Raw genomic sequence first — 20,392 nt, 5'->3', positions numbered from 1 at the left:
AACAATAACAATGAGAATTGATTTTAAAAATATGAGAAAAATATTGTAGTTAGAGCGCACTCACCTTATGATCCCAACTTCTTACTTTGGATTGATTCACAATACTTATTCATATAATTACTCGGATAAATTATTATCTAAGAATATTTATTAGTTAACCCTCAATTCCGTGCAAGGTTAACCCTTTAATCCCCAATTGGAACCCCAATTCCTTGCAATGTTCCTCATGGTATTAAGCAATGAACACAATAATTTAAGCATCCGCAATTAAATACACATCTATTCCTAGCATGCATACCAATTGTTATCCTACCCCCTTTCAAGATCAAAACCCTAATATCCCTATCTAGGGTTTTAACCCTCAAACTATTCTCAACTATCAGATTGATCAGTTCTAATAAAGAAAATAGAAAATACGCATAAGGTAGAGACAAAGATAATTATATAAATGAGTAAAACTAAATCAATCCATCGTAACAAGGGTTCACATAGGGCTCGTGACCCAAACTACAATAAAAGTGAATTAGCCAAACATAATCATGGCTAAAAATTCAATATTCAATAAAAGCATAAAATTAAAGAGAAGAGGAAGAAGAAGAACTGTGGAAGAATCCTCCTGAGCTCTGTCGTCGGCCTCCTTCTGAATGGAATGAGATATCTCCAGGTTCTGTTAAGAGGATATATTTACAAGCCATGTTGCTGTTCAGATTCTGTTTCTCCCAAGTTTGGGGCGCCAGGCTTGGCGCCCCGTGCGTGGGCGATATATTTTTAAGTGCGAATCAGCCAAAATAAGGCCCAATTGGAGTGCAAGTGAAAATAGGTTTTCCCAAAACCTAATAAAAGGATCAGAAACAGAAGAAGGAGGAACTTTTCTGACAATCAAGAGGAGAAAAACAACAAAGAGTGGAGATTCCTTGGAGCTTCTCGGAGATTCAAGGATTCGATCGATCAAGACGGAAGATCTTCATCTTCCCTTTCTCTTCTAGGTTTTAAATGCTACTTTATTTTATTGTTATTTTGTCAGACATGAACATGTCTGGCTAGTTTTATCATTGTGGTAAGGGTCACAACCCTTGATGTGAACCCCTTGTACCTTGGTTGAAATTTACGCTTATCTATTTTAATTGAATTTATCTTTTCTTGTTCTTCATTCTATAATTCTATTGGAACTGATCAATCTAGTAGGATTGCGAGGGTTAGGGTTTACAATAGGGATGTTGGAATTCTAATTCCCGACAAAGAATAAGATAACTGCTCATGTACGCACTAGGGATAGGCTACATGAACCGCGAACGTTAAAGATTCATTAATTCTAAGGGTTAACTCGAAAAAGGGATTTCTAAGGGATTAGGATTTTAATAGAGTTAACAAGGTTAAAGTCACTAAGGGATTAGGGCTTAACTACTCATTTAAAAGATGATGAATTGTTCGATCAATTAAATAGGTAAATGTGAACGTAATCCAAGTTGCAAGGTGGGGATCGGAAAGGTGTTTGTTTCTCTTTACCGCAATATTTTCTCAAATATTTTCTCCATCCTTAATCTTTTTTTCTTGAATTTTGAAAGCACTTTTGGAATCATTTACATTTTTCCTTTAATTGTTTTAGTTTATTTTATAAACCACAATTGCTCTCAACCTATTTTGATTAGTCCAACAAGAGAGGAATAGTTATAACAACTTAGGTGCCTCAATCCTCGTGGAGACGATACTCTACTCACTCTTTATTACTTGGTACGATCGGTGCACTTGCCGATTTTACGCAACAAGTTTTTGGCGCCGTTGCCGGGGATTGACTACGCTAAGTTATTTATAACTTTTGATTTTCTTGCTTGGATCTTTGTGTTACTAATCTGTCTGCTTTAGTTTATGCGTGGTACAGTTGATCCTGCAACTTTGATCTACAATCCAGAGATAGAAAGGACTGCAAAGAGGATAAGACAACATACCAAGCAGAAGAGGCAAGCAGAGACTTCTACTTCACATTCTGAAGCAGAAAATTCTACTCAACACTTTGAAGTAGAAACAGAGATGGCAGAAGAAAATCCACCAACAGCTGAGCTGATGGAATCAGTTTTGGCCCTTCAATTTACAAGGCCAAATTCAAGTATTGTCAAACCGCCGATTGCTACTAACAACTATGACATCCAACCAGCACTCATCACATTGGTGGAGAAAACTCAGTTTGGTGGGGAAGACTATGAAGATCCTCATGACTTTATAGACATATTTTTAAGGATCTGTGATACAACTAAGCACAACGGAGTGACAGACGATGCGATCAGACTCCGATTGTCCCCGTTTGCTTTGACCAGGAGAGCTCTCAGATGGTTAGACCGACAGGCTCCTAACAGTATCCGCACATGGGATAAGTTAGCAGCCAAGTTCTTTGTTGAGCACTTTTCCATGGAAAAGTACAATAAATTGGTGAATGAAATCACCAATTTTACCCAACAACCAAGAGAGACCTTATGTGCAGCCTAGACTCGATACTAGGAGTTGATCAGAAAGTGCCCACAATATGACTTGCCAGATACAAAGAAGGTCAGAGTCTTCTATAATGGGATGTTACCAGACTGCAGAATGATTGTCAATGGTGCAGCTGGTGGAACCATTGGAAAGAAGACAACAGCTGAAACCTTAGAGTTGCTTGATCTAATGGCAAGGAATGAGAATGCGTCTTTGGCATCCCCATCTGTTCAGCCCAAGAAAGGAATCATACAATTGGGGAATAATGATGCATCATTGGCTGAACAAAAAGTGATTTCACAGTAATTGGCCAGTTTGAATGCCAAGCTTGACAAGATGCAGCTCTCAACATCCAAGGTTGATGTGTTTGATTGTGAGTATTGCAAGGAGCCGCATGATACTAATGAGTGCCCTACACTCAATAGAGCTGAACCATTCCAGGTCAATGGAATTTGGTATGATCCAAGGCCTCCACAGAATATTCAAGGTTACCAAAGGAATCAGAATGGCGGCCAAGGAAATAACTTTCAAAGGAGGAATCAAGGGAGCAACTTGGATTATAAATCCAACAACTATCTGCAACCTCCTCATCTGCCACAAAAAGAGCCATATGAATTGAAGAAAACGATGATACAACTTTCCAAAACCACTAATGATCACATAAATGAGACAAGAGCCTACCACAAGAACCAAGACGCTTCAATCAGAAACTTGGAGACTCAAATTGGCCAACTTTCAAGACAACTAGCTGAGAGGAGTCAAGAAAAGAGCGATGCAGTGTCAAAGGAGCAATGCAATGTCATCACTACAAGGAATGAGGAGCTAGAAAAAGAGAAAGTTGAAGTTTATACAAGAAAGGATGAACAAGCTCAAAAGGATGAAGAAGAAGCAAAGGAACAAACTCCTGCATTTCAAAAGAAGTAATGAGATTTCTCACGTTTTGAGAAACTCCAATATCCAATGAGGCCAAAGCAAAATGAGCAAAGGAAGCAATTGTCTAAATTTTTAGATATTTTTAAGAAATTGCAGATTAATATTCCTTTTGCAGACACTCTGGAGCAAATGCCCTCATATGCCAAATTCCTGAAGGAAACATTATCTAAGAAGAGGAAGCTCACAGAGGATGAATGACACGAGCTGTCGAACTCGCGCAAATTAAAAAAAAAAATTATTAGGGTTCAGAAAATTTGTAGTAAAGTGGAAACCCTAAGTCGTCTCTCAAGGAAATTGTTTTGGTAAAAATCGCTTATGATGACAGAAAATTAAAAGGGGGTTTTGGATTTTGATTGAATAATTAAAAAGGCAGAATATAAATTTGGAATAAAAATTCGTAATTAAAAATTAACCAACCTAAGGTTAGGGTTCCATGGACGTCTTTCCTCGGATAAAAAGATATCAGAATCGTGATTGATCGTCAATTGAATCAGAATCCTTATTTCCAATTGACAACCCTCTCTAAGCGATCGTTTAGCATTTGATCAAATACAGTGCTTCTACTCATACAATCGCAGAGTATCAGCACGTTTGATTTAAGGTCATAGGGTCAATCAATCTAACCATCAAATCTGATGATTAACCCATTTCCATAATCGCAATCGCGAACCTCAGATTGAATATCCACGATCGCACGATATCAATCTGAGTTAGGAAGGGAAACGAAACTGATTTAAAATAAAGCGCAGACCCTCAAGACTAATCCATGGAATCCGTTACCCTTAGGTTGATTAAAAGGTTCTTAGCCTCGCATGGCTAAGGTAAACATGATTAAAATAAAATAAAAAGAAGAAGAAGAAAAAGATGAAAAACGCGAAGAACGCTCCAGAGAAAGTGCTTTGATCCTAAAAATACGAAAATTCAGAATGAATCAAGTGTTTTCTACTCTGCCGTCATATACCCCTATCCAAAGCGGGTTAGGGTTCAGTTCTGAACGGCCCATCTATCTAAAGTGCGAAATAAAATAAATAAAATAAAATAAAATAAAACTTGGCTTTGGGCCACTAAAGTTGTAGCGTCTCATTAACCAACTTCTCAATCTCATTCTTTTGGAAGTGTGGGTAACGGTAAGGACGTACTCGCACGGCCTTTGAATCTGGCTGAAGGAGAATACGGTGATCAATGTGTCTGGTTGGTGGAAGGAATGTGGGTTGAGTAAATATATCCTGGAATGTATCCAAGAGCTGTAGGACTTCAGGAGATTGTGAAGTGGTGTCAGAATTTGTAATATCTGAAGCCTGAGTAGTGAGGCACATCAAGTAAGAATCCACTGAATCCTGGGACATCAATTTATGCAATTGGGCTGTGGAAAGAGGTTGGGCCAGGAGTAAATGCTCTCCTTGGAGTAATACTTGGGTCCCTTGAACGTCAAAAGACATGGTGAGAGCTTTATAGTCAGTTAGGATAGGACCTAAGGTAGAAAGCCATTAGACTCCAAGAACAATGTCCGCCCCTTTTAGCACCAATACAAATAAATCAACAGTGAAGGGATGAGATTGGATCAAGAGGAGAATATTCTGACAGACTGCCGAATAGATGAGTGCGTCACCATTTCCCACTTGCACCTTAAAAGGGTTAGTGGACAACAACAACAAATTGAGAAATTGGGACATCCTTGGTGTAATAAAATTATGGGTACTGCCCCCATCTATCAGTATCTGTACCAGCAACAGAGCCTTGTAATCGAAATGAGCGAGATGAGTGAGTGCCAAATAAGGCATTAAAACTGATCTCAGGTAACACCTCAGAGTCCGATGAAGGTTCGTCTATTGAAACAACATCCGGAGGATCAGGATCATCATCCAGTCCTTCCAGGTATAGTAATGTTGCTCTCCCTTTGCATTTGTGACCCATGACAAATTTTTCATCACAATTGTAACATAAATTCTTTTCCCTTCTTTCTTGTCTTTCAGCTTGAGAAAGCCTACGAATAGGAAGAGCAGGTAAAGGTTTTGCAGTGTCTGAATGTGTTTGGATACTGGGGTTAATAGGATGTGATGGGGATGGGATTGTTGTGGATACACGGTTGGCTGAGTACCATGGTTTTTGAGGTTTCTCATCATGGATATGGTCTTCATACACCCTAGCCAATGCATAGGCCTCATGAAAGTCTTGAGGTCTGTGTGTGAGCACTAAACGTTTGATTTTAGGTTTGAGTCCTGAAATGAAAATGCTCCTTAGCATGGGATCTAAAACTGCAGGGACTCTGCTCACCAATTTTTCAAAGGCTGCCTGGTATTCAGTAACCGAGCCAGACTGTTGAATTTTTACTAATGCTCCTGCTGGATCATCAAACTCGGATGGGCCAAAACGATATTGTAAGGCCACACAGAAAGCATCCCAATCAGGTAAGCAAGTATCTTGAAATTAACCATTAAACCAACAAGCAGCAGGATCGAACAAATTAATGGCAGCTAAGAGGACGCGCTCCGGAGGAGGAATGTTGTAAAAATGAAAGTACCTGACAGCTGCAGTAATCCAGGAAGTAGGATCTCCGGATGAAAATTTGGGGAAATCGAGCTTAACAGTGCGAGCTCGGTTAGAGTCAGATCCAGTATGATTGGCGTTGTGATTTGGGCCAGCACCCAGAATACTCATATTGGCATTATTGGTGTACGTTGGGGAATGTTGTTGCTGAAGTGCAATAAGCCGTGTCAAATCCTGATGTAAAAGAGCATTGGATTCTTGTAAATTTGTTTGTAATTCATGAAGATTCAAATACTGGCGTTCACGTAATAATTCCGCAGCATCAAAACGTTGATGTAATGCATCAACTCTATGATTGAGGTCCTGTTGCAGGGAATCAACCCTATTGGAAACATCTTTAAGGCGGGTATTTTCAGCCATTGGAAAGGGAGTTCAACTCTCAATGAAAGCACCAAATGTTAGGGAGAAAGTTCAGAAAAGAGAGAAGTTAGGGAGAGAGATTGAGAAGAGAGAGAAGTTTGTTGCAACTGAATCAGATGCCTTTTCTTACTTTCTTTCATTACTATTTAAACATCAATTGAAAATTGCAGAATTAATAAAACACTAATTAATAATGCAGAAACAAACTAAAGTATGTGACTCCCGTTACATATAACTACTACCCACGATAGCTACACCTATTGTATTACTAATTAGGCTGCCTCAGATGACATACTGGTCCAAGTATTGAGGACGTTTGGGCTTACGCTTAGGCTTGGTTGTAACATGTAGCCCTTTGCAAATAATTGTCATAATAATGATAAGGAACATGCCTAGGCTTTGACTCAAAATGTTATTCTGTGTTATGTAAAATTATGCAGTATTATTTTTTTAACAATCCTCAATCTAATAAGGCATTGCCTAAAGATAAATGACAACGGCTCCAATTAAAAGTTTTCTTGGTTTGACAATGGGATAATGCTATAGAATACCCACCTGATGAGAATGACATTGACTTCTTAAATAGAAGTTTGATATTGGGATATTGCCTTTCAAATCTGTATGTACAATTCGTAGTCTAAAGTCTCTTTGAAATTGAAGGGTGCATTATAAACAGCGAAGTGTAAAATTAGAAGATTCAAATCTAGCGAGTTTTCATCCTTATTTATTTGTCTATTCACATTAAAATATAACAATCGTAATTGTGAAACAATTTGCATTGTGGTTTTTAATCCTTCAAATATTCTACAGTAACTGCAACTGCATTTGCTAAACAGAGAACAAACCTTTGAAATTAAAATGACTCGAAGGGCATTAACATAAAAGAATGTTGGCTCATGATCTTTAACTAATTGAAGCTAACCAATATTATCTCTGGTTAAATAAACAGACCAACTACAGAGGTGGGCGAAAAGCAAAAGAGGAGAAATAGAATAAAAACCCATAACCATGAAAGTGGGAGAGGGTGAAATTTCGAAGAAACTAAAAACTTTATTATAACTAAGTAGTAATTCAAAGCTGAAATGTACAAACGCTAAACATCAAGTATATATTAATGATAAATAAAATACGCAAGTATGTACAAGTACAACCCTATGATCAAGATTTTCATCATAAAAGTAGAAATACATGAATTTAATTCAATCCAAACTGGCACACAAAAGCTTTAATTTGTAAATTTTGTAAAATGAAAGACTTAGTAATGAAAGCCTCAGATACTTGGCACTAAGCTTTAATTTGATGTAATCCCCTGACCACAAATTACGAGTGGCTTAAGTATTGTGCCACTCTCAAATGCAATGCTTGCACGACCATTGACACCAACAATGGTAGACTTATCAGCACTCACTACTCAGTCACATCATATGATTGAAATTTTGATTGGAGTAGGTCTTTAACGGCTACATCATCCCACTCTAAATTGTTCCACCACTCGGACTCTCCTTTGATTGTAATCAAGCTGTCTTTGGCAGAGTTGGAATTCAAAGGAAGCTTCCTCAGCTTTGGGCAATGATATACACCAATGTGTTTAAGGGAAGGAAAAGCCAATGCTCTCTTATAAATGCTATTCAGCTTTCCCAAATTACTAAGGTGGAGAGTTTTAAGATTTGGGAATATATCATTAGAGTTGTCTCTGTCATCTTCGGCTTCCTTCACCACCTCTTCAATTGAACCACAACTGAAAACACGAAGATACTCAAGAAGCGGAGCATACCTCAGCCATGTCAGATGAGTTATTGAATGGCAATATCTAATCTGCACATGGCGAAGCTTGCAAAGATGGAAAATGTCAGCAATGGATGAGCTTTCCATAATATTTTCAATTCCGAATAACTCTACCCATTCCAGATGCTTCATTTTTGATAGAGATGCTAAAAATGATGCCATATCAAGTGACGTGATACTGTGAAGCAGAAAACGTCTCAAGCAATCCCTCAGTTTGTTCGACTCAAGTAACTTACGGAGGCCTGCGGTGGTTGTTAATTGGATGCACAGTTCTTCCAATTTTGGTAAGCATTCCAACTTCTCTATGAGTGTTTTCTCTTCTTCCGCTCTTGTTGATTCAGATCTGTAACTTAATCTAAACACCTTCAACTGCTCAAGACTTGCAATCTCTTCTAAAGAAATGATGATAGAATCAACATTTTCCATAAGCAATACCCTCAACTTTTTACAATTCTTCAAAACAATTTGCAACCCATTTCCAAATTTTGCACCTGACAGATTAAGGTATTCAAAGCTCATTAATTCTTTTATTTCTGTTAGTATATATACAACATAATTGCCTGATAGGTCTAAGACTTTCAACTTTGTCATGGATTCCAGATTTGAATAGTCAGTGATACTCATATTATCCGCCTTTACACATAGGGTTAGGAGATTTGGACAAGATGGTACTTGCCAACTTCCACTCGCAGCATTTATAATTGAAATCCTTTCCACATCGTTCAACCTTTCAAAATCCATTTCTGACATGCCTAATGCCTCCCCCTCAACTACAACTTTGTCTTTGTTTCCATCTTCATCACGGGCTAACCATAGTGCCATATCTCTTATCACATCATGCATCTTAATTCTAAATGTCCCATTACGATAATCTTCAACGCCCTCTAAGAGACGTGAAAGCTTTAATTTTTCAATGATAGATTCCCCCTCCTCATACATATCATATATACTCTTCTTCATCCTACCTTTACCCAGAAATCCCTCTCCGATCCATCGATCAATGAGATCTTTAACTTCAACTTCATAATCTTCTGGGTATAATGCACAATATAGGAAGCAACTTTTGTGTGTTTCATTTGGGAGTCTGTCATAACTAAGCTTGAGGATATGAAACACATCCTCTTCCAACTTTTTATGTATGAAATAGGAGCGTGTTAAATCATGTATGGCTTGACTCCATGCTGCAACGCTTTTCACTCCTGACATGGCACGTCCAACTGTAACTAGTGCTAGTGGCAATCCTTTGCATTCTTTAGCCATCTCTCTTGCTAACTTTCGAATATCTTGGTGACTGCTTAATGTCTCCTCACCTACCATTTCACAAAACAATTCAAATGCTTCTTGCTCTCCTAAACATTCCACTTTGCAAGTAATATCAACAAAACGTTTCTCCAAGAGTCCATCCACCTCCTTAAGCATGTCCATAACTCTCTTTCCTAACTTGTAGCTTGACACACAATTCTTCGGGCAACAACCGCTTAGACATTTATTATGAGTTTCTTGAGAACCTTGGTTTTGAATTTCCTCCATTACCTGTAAGCAATATGCACAGTAAGACTTGATTAATATGTATGAATTTAATTTTTTTTTTATATTTGATTTTTAAAGTTTTAGATTTTGTATATATCCTGATCTTTAAGTTTTTTTATGTTTATGAATTAGTGAAATAATAGAAAAACTATTTAAAGTGACTTTAAAGTGATCAAATCAACATTTGCTCTTAAATTATTTAATGAGTTAAATTCAAGATACGCTTTATTAAATTTAGGGAGGATATACCCTGTTCAAAATAAGAAGATAGATGAGTATTTTCCATATAGTCCGAGATGGAGTGATCAAATATTGATTGAATTTGGTCTCGCTCCCTAATGTTGGGTTTGAGGTGCTTAAGTGGGTGTTCTATCATGTGTTATATATGGTGGGAAATGGGTGATGTGTCCGCCCCTCCAGTTTCACACTCTTAGGCTAGTGTTTGCAGAGGTAAGGGGTGCAAAAGACCAGTGATCCCCTTACCGGCTTAGAGTGTGAATGTTGCATACATAAGTGCTTGTGCAAAATATCTATTCTTTCAATTGCCTTCCAAGGAGGGATGGACCTAGGGAGGGAGCAGCATTTTTAGTACTACGGTGGTGCTGAAATGGATGCATGTTTTGAATTTTTGTAATTTACACTATATATTTTCGAGAGTACATAGTGTAAATTACAACAAGTTTTTTTCTTCTGACTCCACTACAAAAAATAACCGAGGTGGTGTTTTTTCATTGGCTGGTCGCACCTACAATCATGGTATTGTAAATTTTTTCCTAGGGGGCGTTTGGCTGGAGAGAAATTTTATGAATAATAGGGAAATGTTATTCATAGGAAAATGGTTGGAGGATTATGTTTGGTAGGAAAATGTAAAAAAAGTTGTTTGGTTGGAAAACATTTGGACGGAAGAATTAGGTAACTTTTATAAAGTCTATGTTTGGATGTAGGTAAAATATAGATAAGAAAAAAAAGGAGCTATTACGAAAATAACCTTGTTTTTAAAAAATGTTCTGATGCACACTGTTACTGAAACACAGTCCCTTGTATGTGGTTAAAAAATTGCATACGATTTTGTCCTCTTTTCTCCTACCAAAAAAGAGTTGCATCCACTGGTATCTTGAATAGAATGAATATCATCTCCCACTTTTGTGGGATTCTCAGAAAGTTACAAAGAAAGTAATGTTATTGAGCTTGTACAAACCCGGACCGTTAATTAAGGAAGTTAATTAATTAATTATGTGAAATTAGGAAATAATTTCATAATTGACCCTAATAATTATTATGAGGCTCTAATAATTATAGTAAGTGAGTAATAATGCTGAAAGTCGCTTTTCGGAAGAAAAGTGCAGATATTGGTTCTACTAGTCGGTATAAATGCGTACCGAAAAAGTATCCCGGAAAATTATAATAAGTGCATGATAATTACTAGAATAATATGTAGGACTTGTAAAACGAGTTTCAAGTCAAAATAATGAGAACTGGTGCCGGAAACTGGTACTGGCTATGAAAAGCGCGTACCGGAAAGGTGCTCTGAATATTATAAGAAAAATATGATAATTCTTGTAAAACTGAGTAGGTTAAGAATCCTGAGTTTGAAATTAAAATGCTAAGCATAGCAATTAAAGTTAATACTGTGCGTTTAATTGTTAAGTGGCTGCAGAAGTGGTGGGCACATGATCCTAGGTCTAATGTTTGGCACCTCTACGTAGCTTTTTGCTGAGCCTTTGAAGTCATCCACCCTTGTCACCTTTCTCTCCACCTTTGGGAGCCAAGAAGCCTCATTTCTTCTTGGTTTCTTCATCAAATCACATTGGGTGAGTGTGTATCATCATTGGGAGGTTGTGGGAGACCTTGTTTCTTAGAGTTTGTGGCTGTGTGGTGTTTGTAAGGGGGCTGAGTTGGTGGGTTGTTGGGTTGGATCTTTGTTCTTGGTTGTTGAAGCTCCAAGTGTCAACCTTTGTGAAGAAAGATCAAGTCTTGAACACTATTTTCGTGCACCCTTGAAGTCAGAACCTTTGGAGTTGGTAGTGAGCTCCAAGGACACCCTTTTTGCTGAGTTTAAGCTTTTGGTAAGTTGTACCAACCTTGTTCTTGAGTTTAATGGGTTAAAGATGATGTCTTGGCATGTTTAATGAATTAAACAAGTAACCAACTGTCATATGAACCTAAATGGACCTTAAGATGCATGTTTAAGCTTCTGGAAGTGTTACAAATGGAACCTTGGAAGGATATCTTCGCGAAATGCAGAAACTGCATTCTGTCGCGAAATATCCGGATATCTGCTCGTAAAATATCCGGATATTGGATATCCGGATATGTGGAGCTGGATATCCGGATATTGGATATCTGGATATGGGCATCTGGATATCCGGATATTGATATCCGGATATGTGATATCTGGATATGCCCCCGAGGAATATCCGGATATTCTGGGTTTGTGAGGAACAATAGCGTACTGTTCATCCAGAACTGATCTATGGGTTTGTGGACCCTAGTTTGAGGAAGTTGAACTTCTGTAATTAATTAATGTAAGTCAGAATCATGGGATTAAAGGCTTATGGCTTGGTGAGAAGCCTTAAGACGTAAAACGTAATGAAAAGGCGTTGTCTTTATGTTGTATACTTGTAGAGTATTGATGGGATGTAAATTCGTTCTCGTCTAAGCCCATTTTGATGGCAAAATACCATACGTTCCCTCTTCTGATGAGCAACTTTAGCATGAAAATCACTTGTTTTACACATTTGTGACAAAAACACAGTGGGAGAACGGATGGTAACGTATTCCTTTAAAATAAATTAAAAGGGGAAAGGACTGAGACGCATTTAATACACCTGCTCCATTCATTTAATGCTTCTGTACACTTTGCAGGTAACGTAGAGTTAAAGACTTCTATAAAGCAAGGTGGTGCACCAACTGAGCAGCTGCAAACGTGAAGAGCAGAGAATCAAGAGTTCTCACTGGCTGAAAACAGAAGCAAAACATGGGAAGGTCTGCAAACAACGGCTAATCATCAGCAAAACCTGTTCTATTCAGGAATTCACGCAAGCTTCACACTCTGCTGCCACAGTCTCGTCCCCTCATTCAAGCAACTAGCTCCAAAGGAATTACAGTCTTGCCACTCCTCTTCCAGCTATAAATTGGACCACCCTCACACAAAAACATCATCGAATCCTGGAGGGTTTGCAGTCCGAAAGGAAGAGATCACTTAGTAGTAGTTAGTAACTTAGTTTAATTTTAAGTTTTAACTGTAGTTAAGTGACAACCCCTCTTCTCTTCTCTGTAAACAACCATCAAGACTCCTCACGAGCAAATACCCATCTTTCTCCATTTTCTGTTTCTTTTTGTAAACTGTCTTTTAAATTAATATAAGTGTTTTTCTTTTTGTTCCAATCGTTATCTCTTAACTGAATCTCGGGTCTATGTGATCTCAGTTGAAAATAATTATGTTTAAACTATCAGCCATGAGCTGAACTATCTGTGGAACGGGTAAACTGTGAAACTCTTAAAGAATTATTTTCAAAACTCTTGACCGAAGCTTTTTGTATTTCTTTGGCTAAGTAAGCTATATTCATTGTAAGCCAATGGAAATTGGGTACATACTGAGAAAGGAACTTCCATAAGGAAGGGATTTCAGACAGCTTAGCCATTGGGGGAAGGTAGATGTCATGGCAAAAACGCTACTGGTCACCTTAGGAATAAGGGGCCAACTCGTCCATTTTAAGGTTCTGAACTAAGTACCTGTTGGAGTCAAGGGAGCCGTAGGAATATGGAAACTTGTGAGCCATCTAGACCATGAGTTGAGGAATCAGAGTTGGCAGGCAAAGAAACTGGGACAAAGCCAAAAGGTGCTAAGTCTTGAGCAGAGAAAACAACCCCTTTAAGAGTGAAGCAGTGAATCCGTTCCTTCTGTTAAACTGTTTTAACCACCACCCTATTGTCTCTTGATTATAGTTATTTCTGTTTTAGTAGTTTTATTTATTTTATTTAGTACTTATAAAAACTCCAATGATTGTTATCTCACCTTCTTCTAAACAGGAAGGATCACATACATAACGCAGCGAGCAACTATTTGCCATCAGATTGAACCTACTGTTCCTGAGGAACGTTGTCAAGACAGTAGGGAGCGGTTGACCAGACAGTTCATTTACTAACTTTTCTTCTCATTTTCACTCTTTATAAACAGTGATAAAACAATAATTAGTACTCTATCCTCGTGGGAACGATAATTTGGGCATTAATACTCCCTTTATTACTTGATGCGTGCACTTGAGCACTTGGGTTGGAACTAAGGGACGAATCTGTGTTCTGCAAGAACAGAGGACCGTCCCCTATCAGAACTTATATTTTTCCACCATCAGCAAACCACCCAACAAGTATGATTGTTGATGTATTATTGGTCCATATCAGATTGTGATTCTACTGTGTTTGGACTTTGAGCTGTGGACTCTTGGCTTTGGGTGTTAGCTTGCAAGGTAAGCTTTTGTGTCCTCGGTTTAGCCATGTTGTGGTTCCACCATGTCCCATGGGGGTATGGTTATATGCATGCTGTGTTACATGCTTTGGATATTTGAAATGTTGTTGAACTCTATGTGTAATGACTTTTAATATGCATGTGTTGTTCCATCTTGACGGTAAGCCTGAGTATGTGGCATCATACAAAACGGTAATCCGGGGTGGATGCAAGTGGCGTCTTGCACTATGTGTGGGTATTTGGCGTATTTAAATCCTGCATTTCTCTGGCCAGTAGAATAGTATTGACACACATGACATGATTATCTGCTGCATTGCACTATTTTAGAACTGATGATGATAAACTTCTTTTAAACGTATATTGCACATGTAAGTGAGCTTGGGGTGGAAGATCCTTGAGGACCCCTTATCTTACTGAGATTTCTTGTTTAGATATCTCACCCCACGTTTGGGAATGCTTATTTCAGGATCAGGTAGTATGTGGACTGATGCCTCTGGCGCCAGGAGGCCAGAGGTTAGCTGATGATTATTGCTGTTGTATGTTATATGCTAGCATGACTGGACTGGAAGTTGTTTATGTTTTCCGCTTTATTATTATGTTGATGATTTGAGTTGAGACTTATGTTGGGCTTTGTTGCCTTATTTGGGTGAGCATGGGAGTTGTCCATGCCACTATGTGGTTAGTACCTTTGAGTTGAGTTGTATAAACTGATAGTTGGTCCGGTCTACGTGTTGTAGTTCCGTGACTAGAGACATACCTTATGTTATTTATTTCATGAGGTATTTCAGTTAGCTGTTTTATTGCAATTACATACAGGCGATGTTTTGAAAATGATTAAGTAATCAAGTTGGTAATGATTAATGACATCATAATTGAAAAGAAAAGATATTCCGCAATTTTAATTAAGCGCAGCTTAATACGATAGTATGATAACATTACCGGATATATACGGGGTGTTACAGAGCTCGTACTGCTGGGTTCTTTCTGGAGGCAATATGATTAATCTAATGTTGTCTCTTAATTTCAAAGATTTGCATGTATGGGGTTGATTGAAGTATGTTGGGATAATCACGTTGTTAGCAATCTAAATGTATATTCATTTCTGTTTGATTTTCTATACTTGACAAATATTAGATGATAACAGTTGCTATTTTCATTTTGTTAGATTCTGGTTGATATGATCTGAGTGCCTCATTGGGCATTTGAAGCTGTTGAGATATATAGTCCCACATTGATTGTATGTGCAACTAATGTAGAGTTCATAAGGCCTTGGACACTCTCACCCTTTGAGCTAGCTTTTGGGATGGTGTATCCCAAGGTTCTTTACATGGTATCAGAGCCTCGCCGCCCCCACTTTCTCTTGTGGCGTTTCTTAGCACAGTTAGGCTGGGCCTGTTGCATTGTCCACTCTTCAAGCCCAATGGGCTCTCGTGTGAGGGGGCGTATTGAGATATATAGTCCCACATTGGTTGTAAGTGCAACTAATGTAGAGTTTATAAGGCCTTGAGCACTCTCACCCTTTGAGCTAGCTTTTGGGGTGGTGTATCTCAAGGTTCTTTACATGGTATCAGAGCCTCGCCGCCCCTCACTTTCTCTTGTGGAGTTTCTTAGCACAGGTAGGCTGGGCCTGTTGCATTGTCCACGCTTCAAGCCCAAAGGGCTCTCGTGTGAGGGGGTGTGTTGAGATATATAGTCCCACATTGGTTGTATGTGCAACTAATGTGGAGTTCATAAGGCCTTGGACACTCCCACCCTTTGAGCTAGCTTTTGGGATGATGTATTCCAAGGTTCTTTACAGAAGCTGCTGGTCAAGAAGCAAGGGGCATGGGCCAAGATGCTGCTGCATATCATCCAGGACTTTATATGCTGCTGCTTATGCATCCAAACCAGATGGCTTCGAAAACTGTATGGAGAGCATACAAAAAATTTGCTGTTGTGTATTACAAGAGCAATATTGGATTGACAATTAAGTAATTTATTTCCCCTTTTGATTTTATTAACAGAGTTTCAGCCAAGGATTGGTGGCACAGGGATCTGTACAATATAGATTACAACTATCATCAATTTCTTGTGCGTGTGGTCCAAGTACCTGTTCATTAATGCATCAATTTCTTGTGCATGTGGCAGAGGGTACGCTCGTAATATAGTTATTAGACAATGTGATCATTTAGATAGATAAAGAACAATACCACATCTCAAGTAGGAAAATTTGGCCTGCTATTTCCATCCAAAAGACATGCAAAATTAAGTTGTTGGCTATATGATTAGCATAGGCAAATTAATATGGAAGCCCTTGAACCAAACATGGACAGCTAACAAACCCACTTCTAATTTGTCTATATATCTCATCATAATCCTCAAACCAAACACACCCCTAAGGAGGGGATCGATAGCAAGGGTAGCCGCCCCTCCCTAAGTTTTAATTTTTTATTTTATATATAAAATAAACTTTTTTTAATAATAATAGATTATTAGTACTAATAGTTAGCTCCCTTCAAAAATATTCATAATAGTTTCCATTTTTTATTAGTTTTAAATATATTTATAATTATAATATTTTATTTTCACTGGTTATTAGAAAAAAATTTGAGTCTGTCACTGCTTACAAGTGGTACAACTATTTTACTAATTCTTTTAATAATCTCAAAATTATTTTTTTATTAAAAATTAGAACTGTTAATAAATAACATGAGGGAAAGAAATTTAAATATTTTTCAGAATAATCTCTATTTAATTACATTTGTATCTAACTATCCTAATAAAAAAAATTTCAATGTCGTATTTGAAAACGTTTGAAGAGATAACGCTACAACAATACAATATAATTGTATAGTAAAATTTACACAATCTAACACTTTTCTTCTTTTAAATAAATTAATGGCAATCGAGAGATGTTCCTACAATTTCTTTACAAAATGAATGATAATGAAATTTTAGAGAGGCTTACTAAGTTCATGATCTATATCTCTCCAATATGGTAGAAAGTGTTGCCGATTTTCTTACTTATTTTTATCTAGTTCTGTTTGATATAACTTTTTTCGTGCCATAATTATGTATTGTACCTAAACAAGTGTGAATAAATTGGTAACGGTAAGGAGCCTAGCAACATTCTGCTTAATTTGAAGACTAGACCTTTTATTGTTTGTCCTTGAAGAACAAAAATTGGTTTCATTCACCAAGACATAGGTAGCTAAAAGGTGTCTAAATTATGCATGGGTCATATATATATACAATATATCTACCACACGGCATTGATTTTCTATGCTTCGAGTTTAATACGAAAAAATATAAGCAAATAACTGGATAGCGAGCATTTACCAAATGAAGTGTGTGTTTACCTTTTGAAGATTTTGAACTTTTTCCAGCCAACCATTCACTTCCTCTGTCCTTTTCATCTCCCCAGTCTCCTCAGCATCATCGATTCTTCTATGCAGATCCTTCCTAATGCTTTGAAGATTAACCCACTTCCTTTGTAATGATTCTAGATTCTTCTCTAGCTTATAAACATAGGCAGCATGGACGTTACCGCAGCTGAACAAACAGGAAGCAACTTCCCAAAGTACTCCTACAACCTCCATGGTTTTATCTATAGCTCAAACAATTGTTAATACCTCCATTACTTTTTATTTTAAAAAAATGCAAAAATGAAGAGAAAAAGAAAAAAACTCATAAATAAAATATAGAAAAGCAATAATGTTAATGATCATGAAAAAGTATATAGAAAAGGCCCAAGACCCGGTTTTCAAGAATTCAGAACCAAATTAAGAATCTTAACCCTTAACGAGTAGGAAAAAAAATTTATTTATTGTAATTTAATTAAATAATTATGTAAATATGACAGTTTGGGGAATATTTACGCATCTATTGCACATTGTGACGCTCCACTGGGGTGTCTCTCATGAGGGGAAGACGACCAAATGGGACGTCTCTCATGAGGTGGTGACACGTGTCACTTGTTTTTCCAAACAAAATTTAATTTAATCATAAAACTTCTAAATGTCATAACTTTTGACTCGAGTATCCAAATCAGGTAATTCTTTTTTTGATTCCACATAACTTTTCTAGATCTACGCAATGACATCTCATTTGATATATTTTATTTCTCACCAACATAATTTAAATTTAAATCAGGTAATCCTTCTTCCTTATATATTTAGAATATTTATTTAATTATTTTCTTTATTAATACAGATTTTTCAAATTGATTTTTGAGTTTAAATCACAAATTAAATCTTTATTTTATTTTCCTTATTAATAATAATTGTTACTTTTAATTTAAATCACAAACCAAATTTTTTTATAATAAAAAAAAATAATTATTTTTTAATTTAAAACACACATCAAATCTTGATTTATTTTTTGTATTAAATCACAAACGCAAAACTCAGAAGCTTCTGAGTTTAAAAATGTGACACGTGTCAACACTTGTCAAAACCTAACACATCACTAATCACGTCTAAATTGGGTTTCAATCAAGAGAAAATCACGCCTAATTTAGGTAATTTTATTTTTGAAAAACATTCATAAGCCATCATTAATTTCAGACCACGAATAATAACCCAGAAACTTATAGCATTAATCATTAATTTTAAAAATAATATCCTTCTTCATTAGAAATTTAGAATATTTATTTAATTATTTTCTTTATTCCTACAGATTTTTCAAATTGATTTTTTAGTTTAAATCACAAATCAAATCTTTATTTTATTTTCCTTATTAATAATAATATTTTTTATTTTGAATTTAAATCACAATCCAAAATTTTGTTATAATAAATAAAATTATTATAAAATAAATTTAAATCACAAATCAAAATTTTTATTTATTTATTTATATTAAATCACAAATCCAGAAACCAGAGGCTTCTAGGTTTAACCGCTCCTATAATAGCATTCTTACAAATTAAAATTGTGTTTGTGAGAAATAAAATATGTCAAATGAGATGTCATTGCGTAGATCTCGAAAAGTTATGTGGAATCAAAAAAAGAATTACCTGATTTGGATACTCGAGTCAAAAGTTATGGCCTTTAGAAGTTTTATGATTAAATTAAATATTTGTTTAGAAAAACAAGTGACACGTGTCACCACCTCATGAGAGACGTCCTATTTGGGCGTCTTCCCCTCACGAGAGACGCCCCAGTGTGCAATAGATGCGTAAATATTTTCCAAACTGTGATATTTGTGTAATTATTTAATTAAATTGCAATAAATAAATTTTTTTTCCTTAACGAGTAACATATGACTGAATAAGAAATATGTTTATTGTACTGAAAAAAGAAAAAAAGAAACACGTTTATTTTTCCTCTAAAGCGATAAAGTACGCAATTTCGAAATGAGAATAAAAAAAAAATTAATTTCATGCTATCAATTATATTTTCCCAAACAAGTTAGCCTGAATATATCATGATAGGTACTTGATTACACTCACAAGAAACCATGATCAATTCACTACTGCCATTTGAAAACCTTTACACTTCAACTTTAGTTTAATAAACACACACACAAACACTATCATGCAAAATAAAATGGTCTTCTTTACCTTTAAAAGGACGCAAACAGAAGAAAAGAGAATGGTCCCGTGGCTTTTCACACTCATAGGATTCGAAGACATGAACTAGAATTCCAACTTCAACAAATTGGCCATCCAAACCTCTTTTGCCAATATTTAAAGTCTTTACTATTCCGCGAACCCAATATAAATAATTGTTTCTACTGCAATCTTTTCGGTGGCCAAAGATCTTTAAAAGCAACTGGCCAAATATCATTCTAATGTTGTTTTTTGAGTATCTTACAATCTTAGATCCATGCGGCTTTTTTCTAAACCAGATATTAGCACAATAAAAATCCAACAATGTTGCAAATTTAAGTTTGGCAGTTTGGTGTCCGGGCAGAGAACATGATATACGTTAGCAGCGATTTCATGTGGTGGGTCTCAATAATACAAGTGGATCTCGTAAAAAACGATTTCACCCAAAAAAACTTATATAACACACTGATAACATGTAAAGAATTATTTCACTTCAAAATCTTAAACTAATAGGAGAGGCTAGGTTAATGATTTTTATATTATATTTCTCGTAGAAACATCATAGATTAATTAAGTTTGGCAGTTGTATGGAGGTTTAAGCTCATGTTTATTATTTGATATGTTGAGGATGTTTTATTTTCAGATACTAAAGGAGCGGAAATGTTGCAGGGACTGTGTCATAACAAATATATTATTATTTCATGATGTTCGGTTAGGAACCTCGTTTGTTTGTACCCCTTATTAATTAGAAGTTGAATCTCATACCATATTTATGA

At 36.4% G+C, this 20,392-nt stretch overlaps 1 protein-coding gene across 1 annotated transcript; it reads right to left on the bottom strand.

The window, feature by feature from the left end:
• Positions 1 to 7,713: 7,713 nt before the first annotated feature.
• LOC133310715 (disease resistance protein RPS5-like) lies at positions 7,714 to 17,667 on the bottom strand. The gene is made up of 2 exons (XM_061511686.1): positions 17,428 to 17,667; positions 7,714 to 9,624 (listed from the first exon to the last, which is right to left on the bottom strand). The coding sequence occupies exons 1-2, from the start codon at positions 17,665 to 17,667 to the stop codon at positions 7,714 to 7,716; spliced, it is 2,151 nt and encodes a 716-aa protein (XP_061367670.1).
• Between the last annotated feature and the right edge of the window lie 2,725 nt (positions 17,668 to 20,392).

Source organism: Gastrolobium bilobum, unplaced genomic scaffold (assembly GCF_033153095.1).
Source record: "Gastrolobium bilobum isolate Gb01-03AN ecotype WA unplaced genomic scaffold, APGP_CSIRO_Gbil_v1 utg10862, whole genome shotgun sequence".
Taxonomy (NCBI): Eukaryota; Viridiplantae; Streptophyta; class Magnoliopsida; order Fabales; family Fabaceae; genus Gastrolobium; species Gastrolobium bilobum.
Note: the sequence above shows the minus strand (reverse complement) of the source record. Positions and strands in the feature narration are given on the sequence as shown.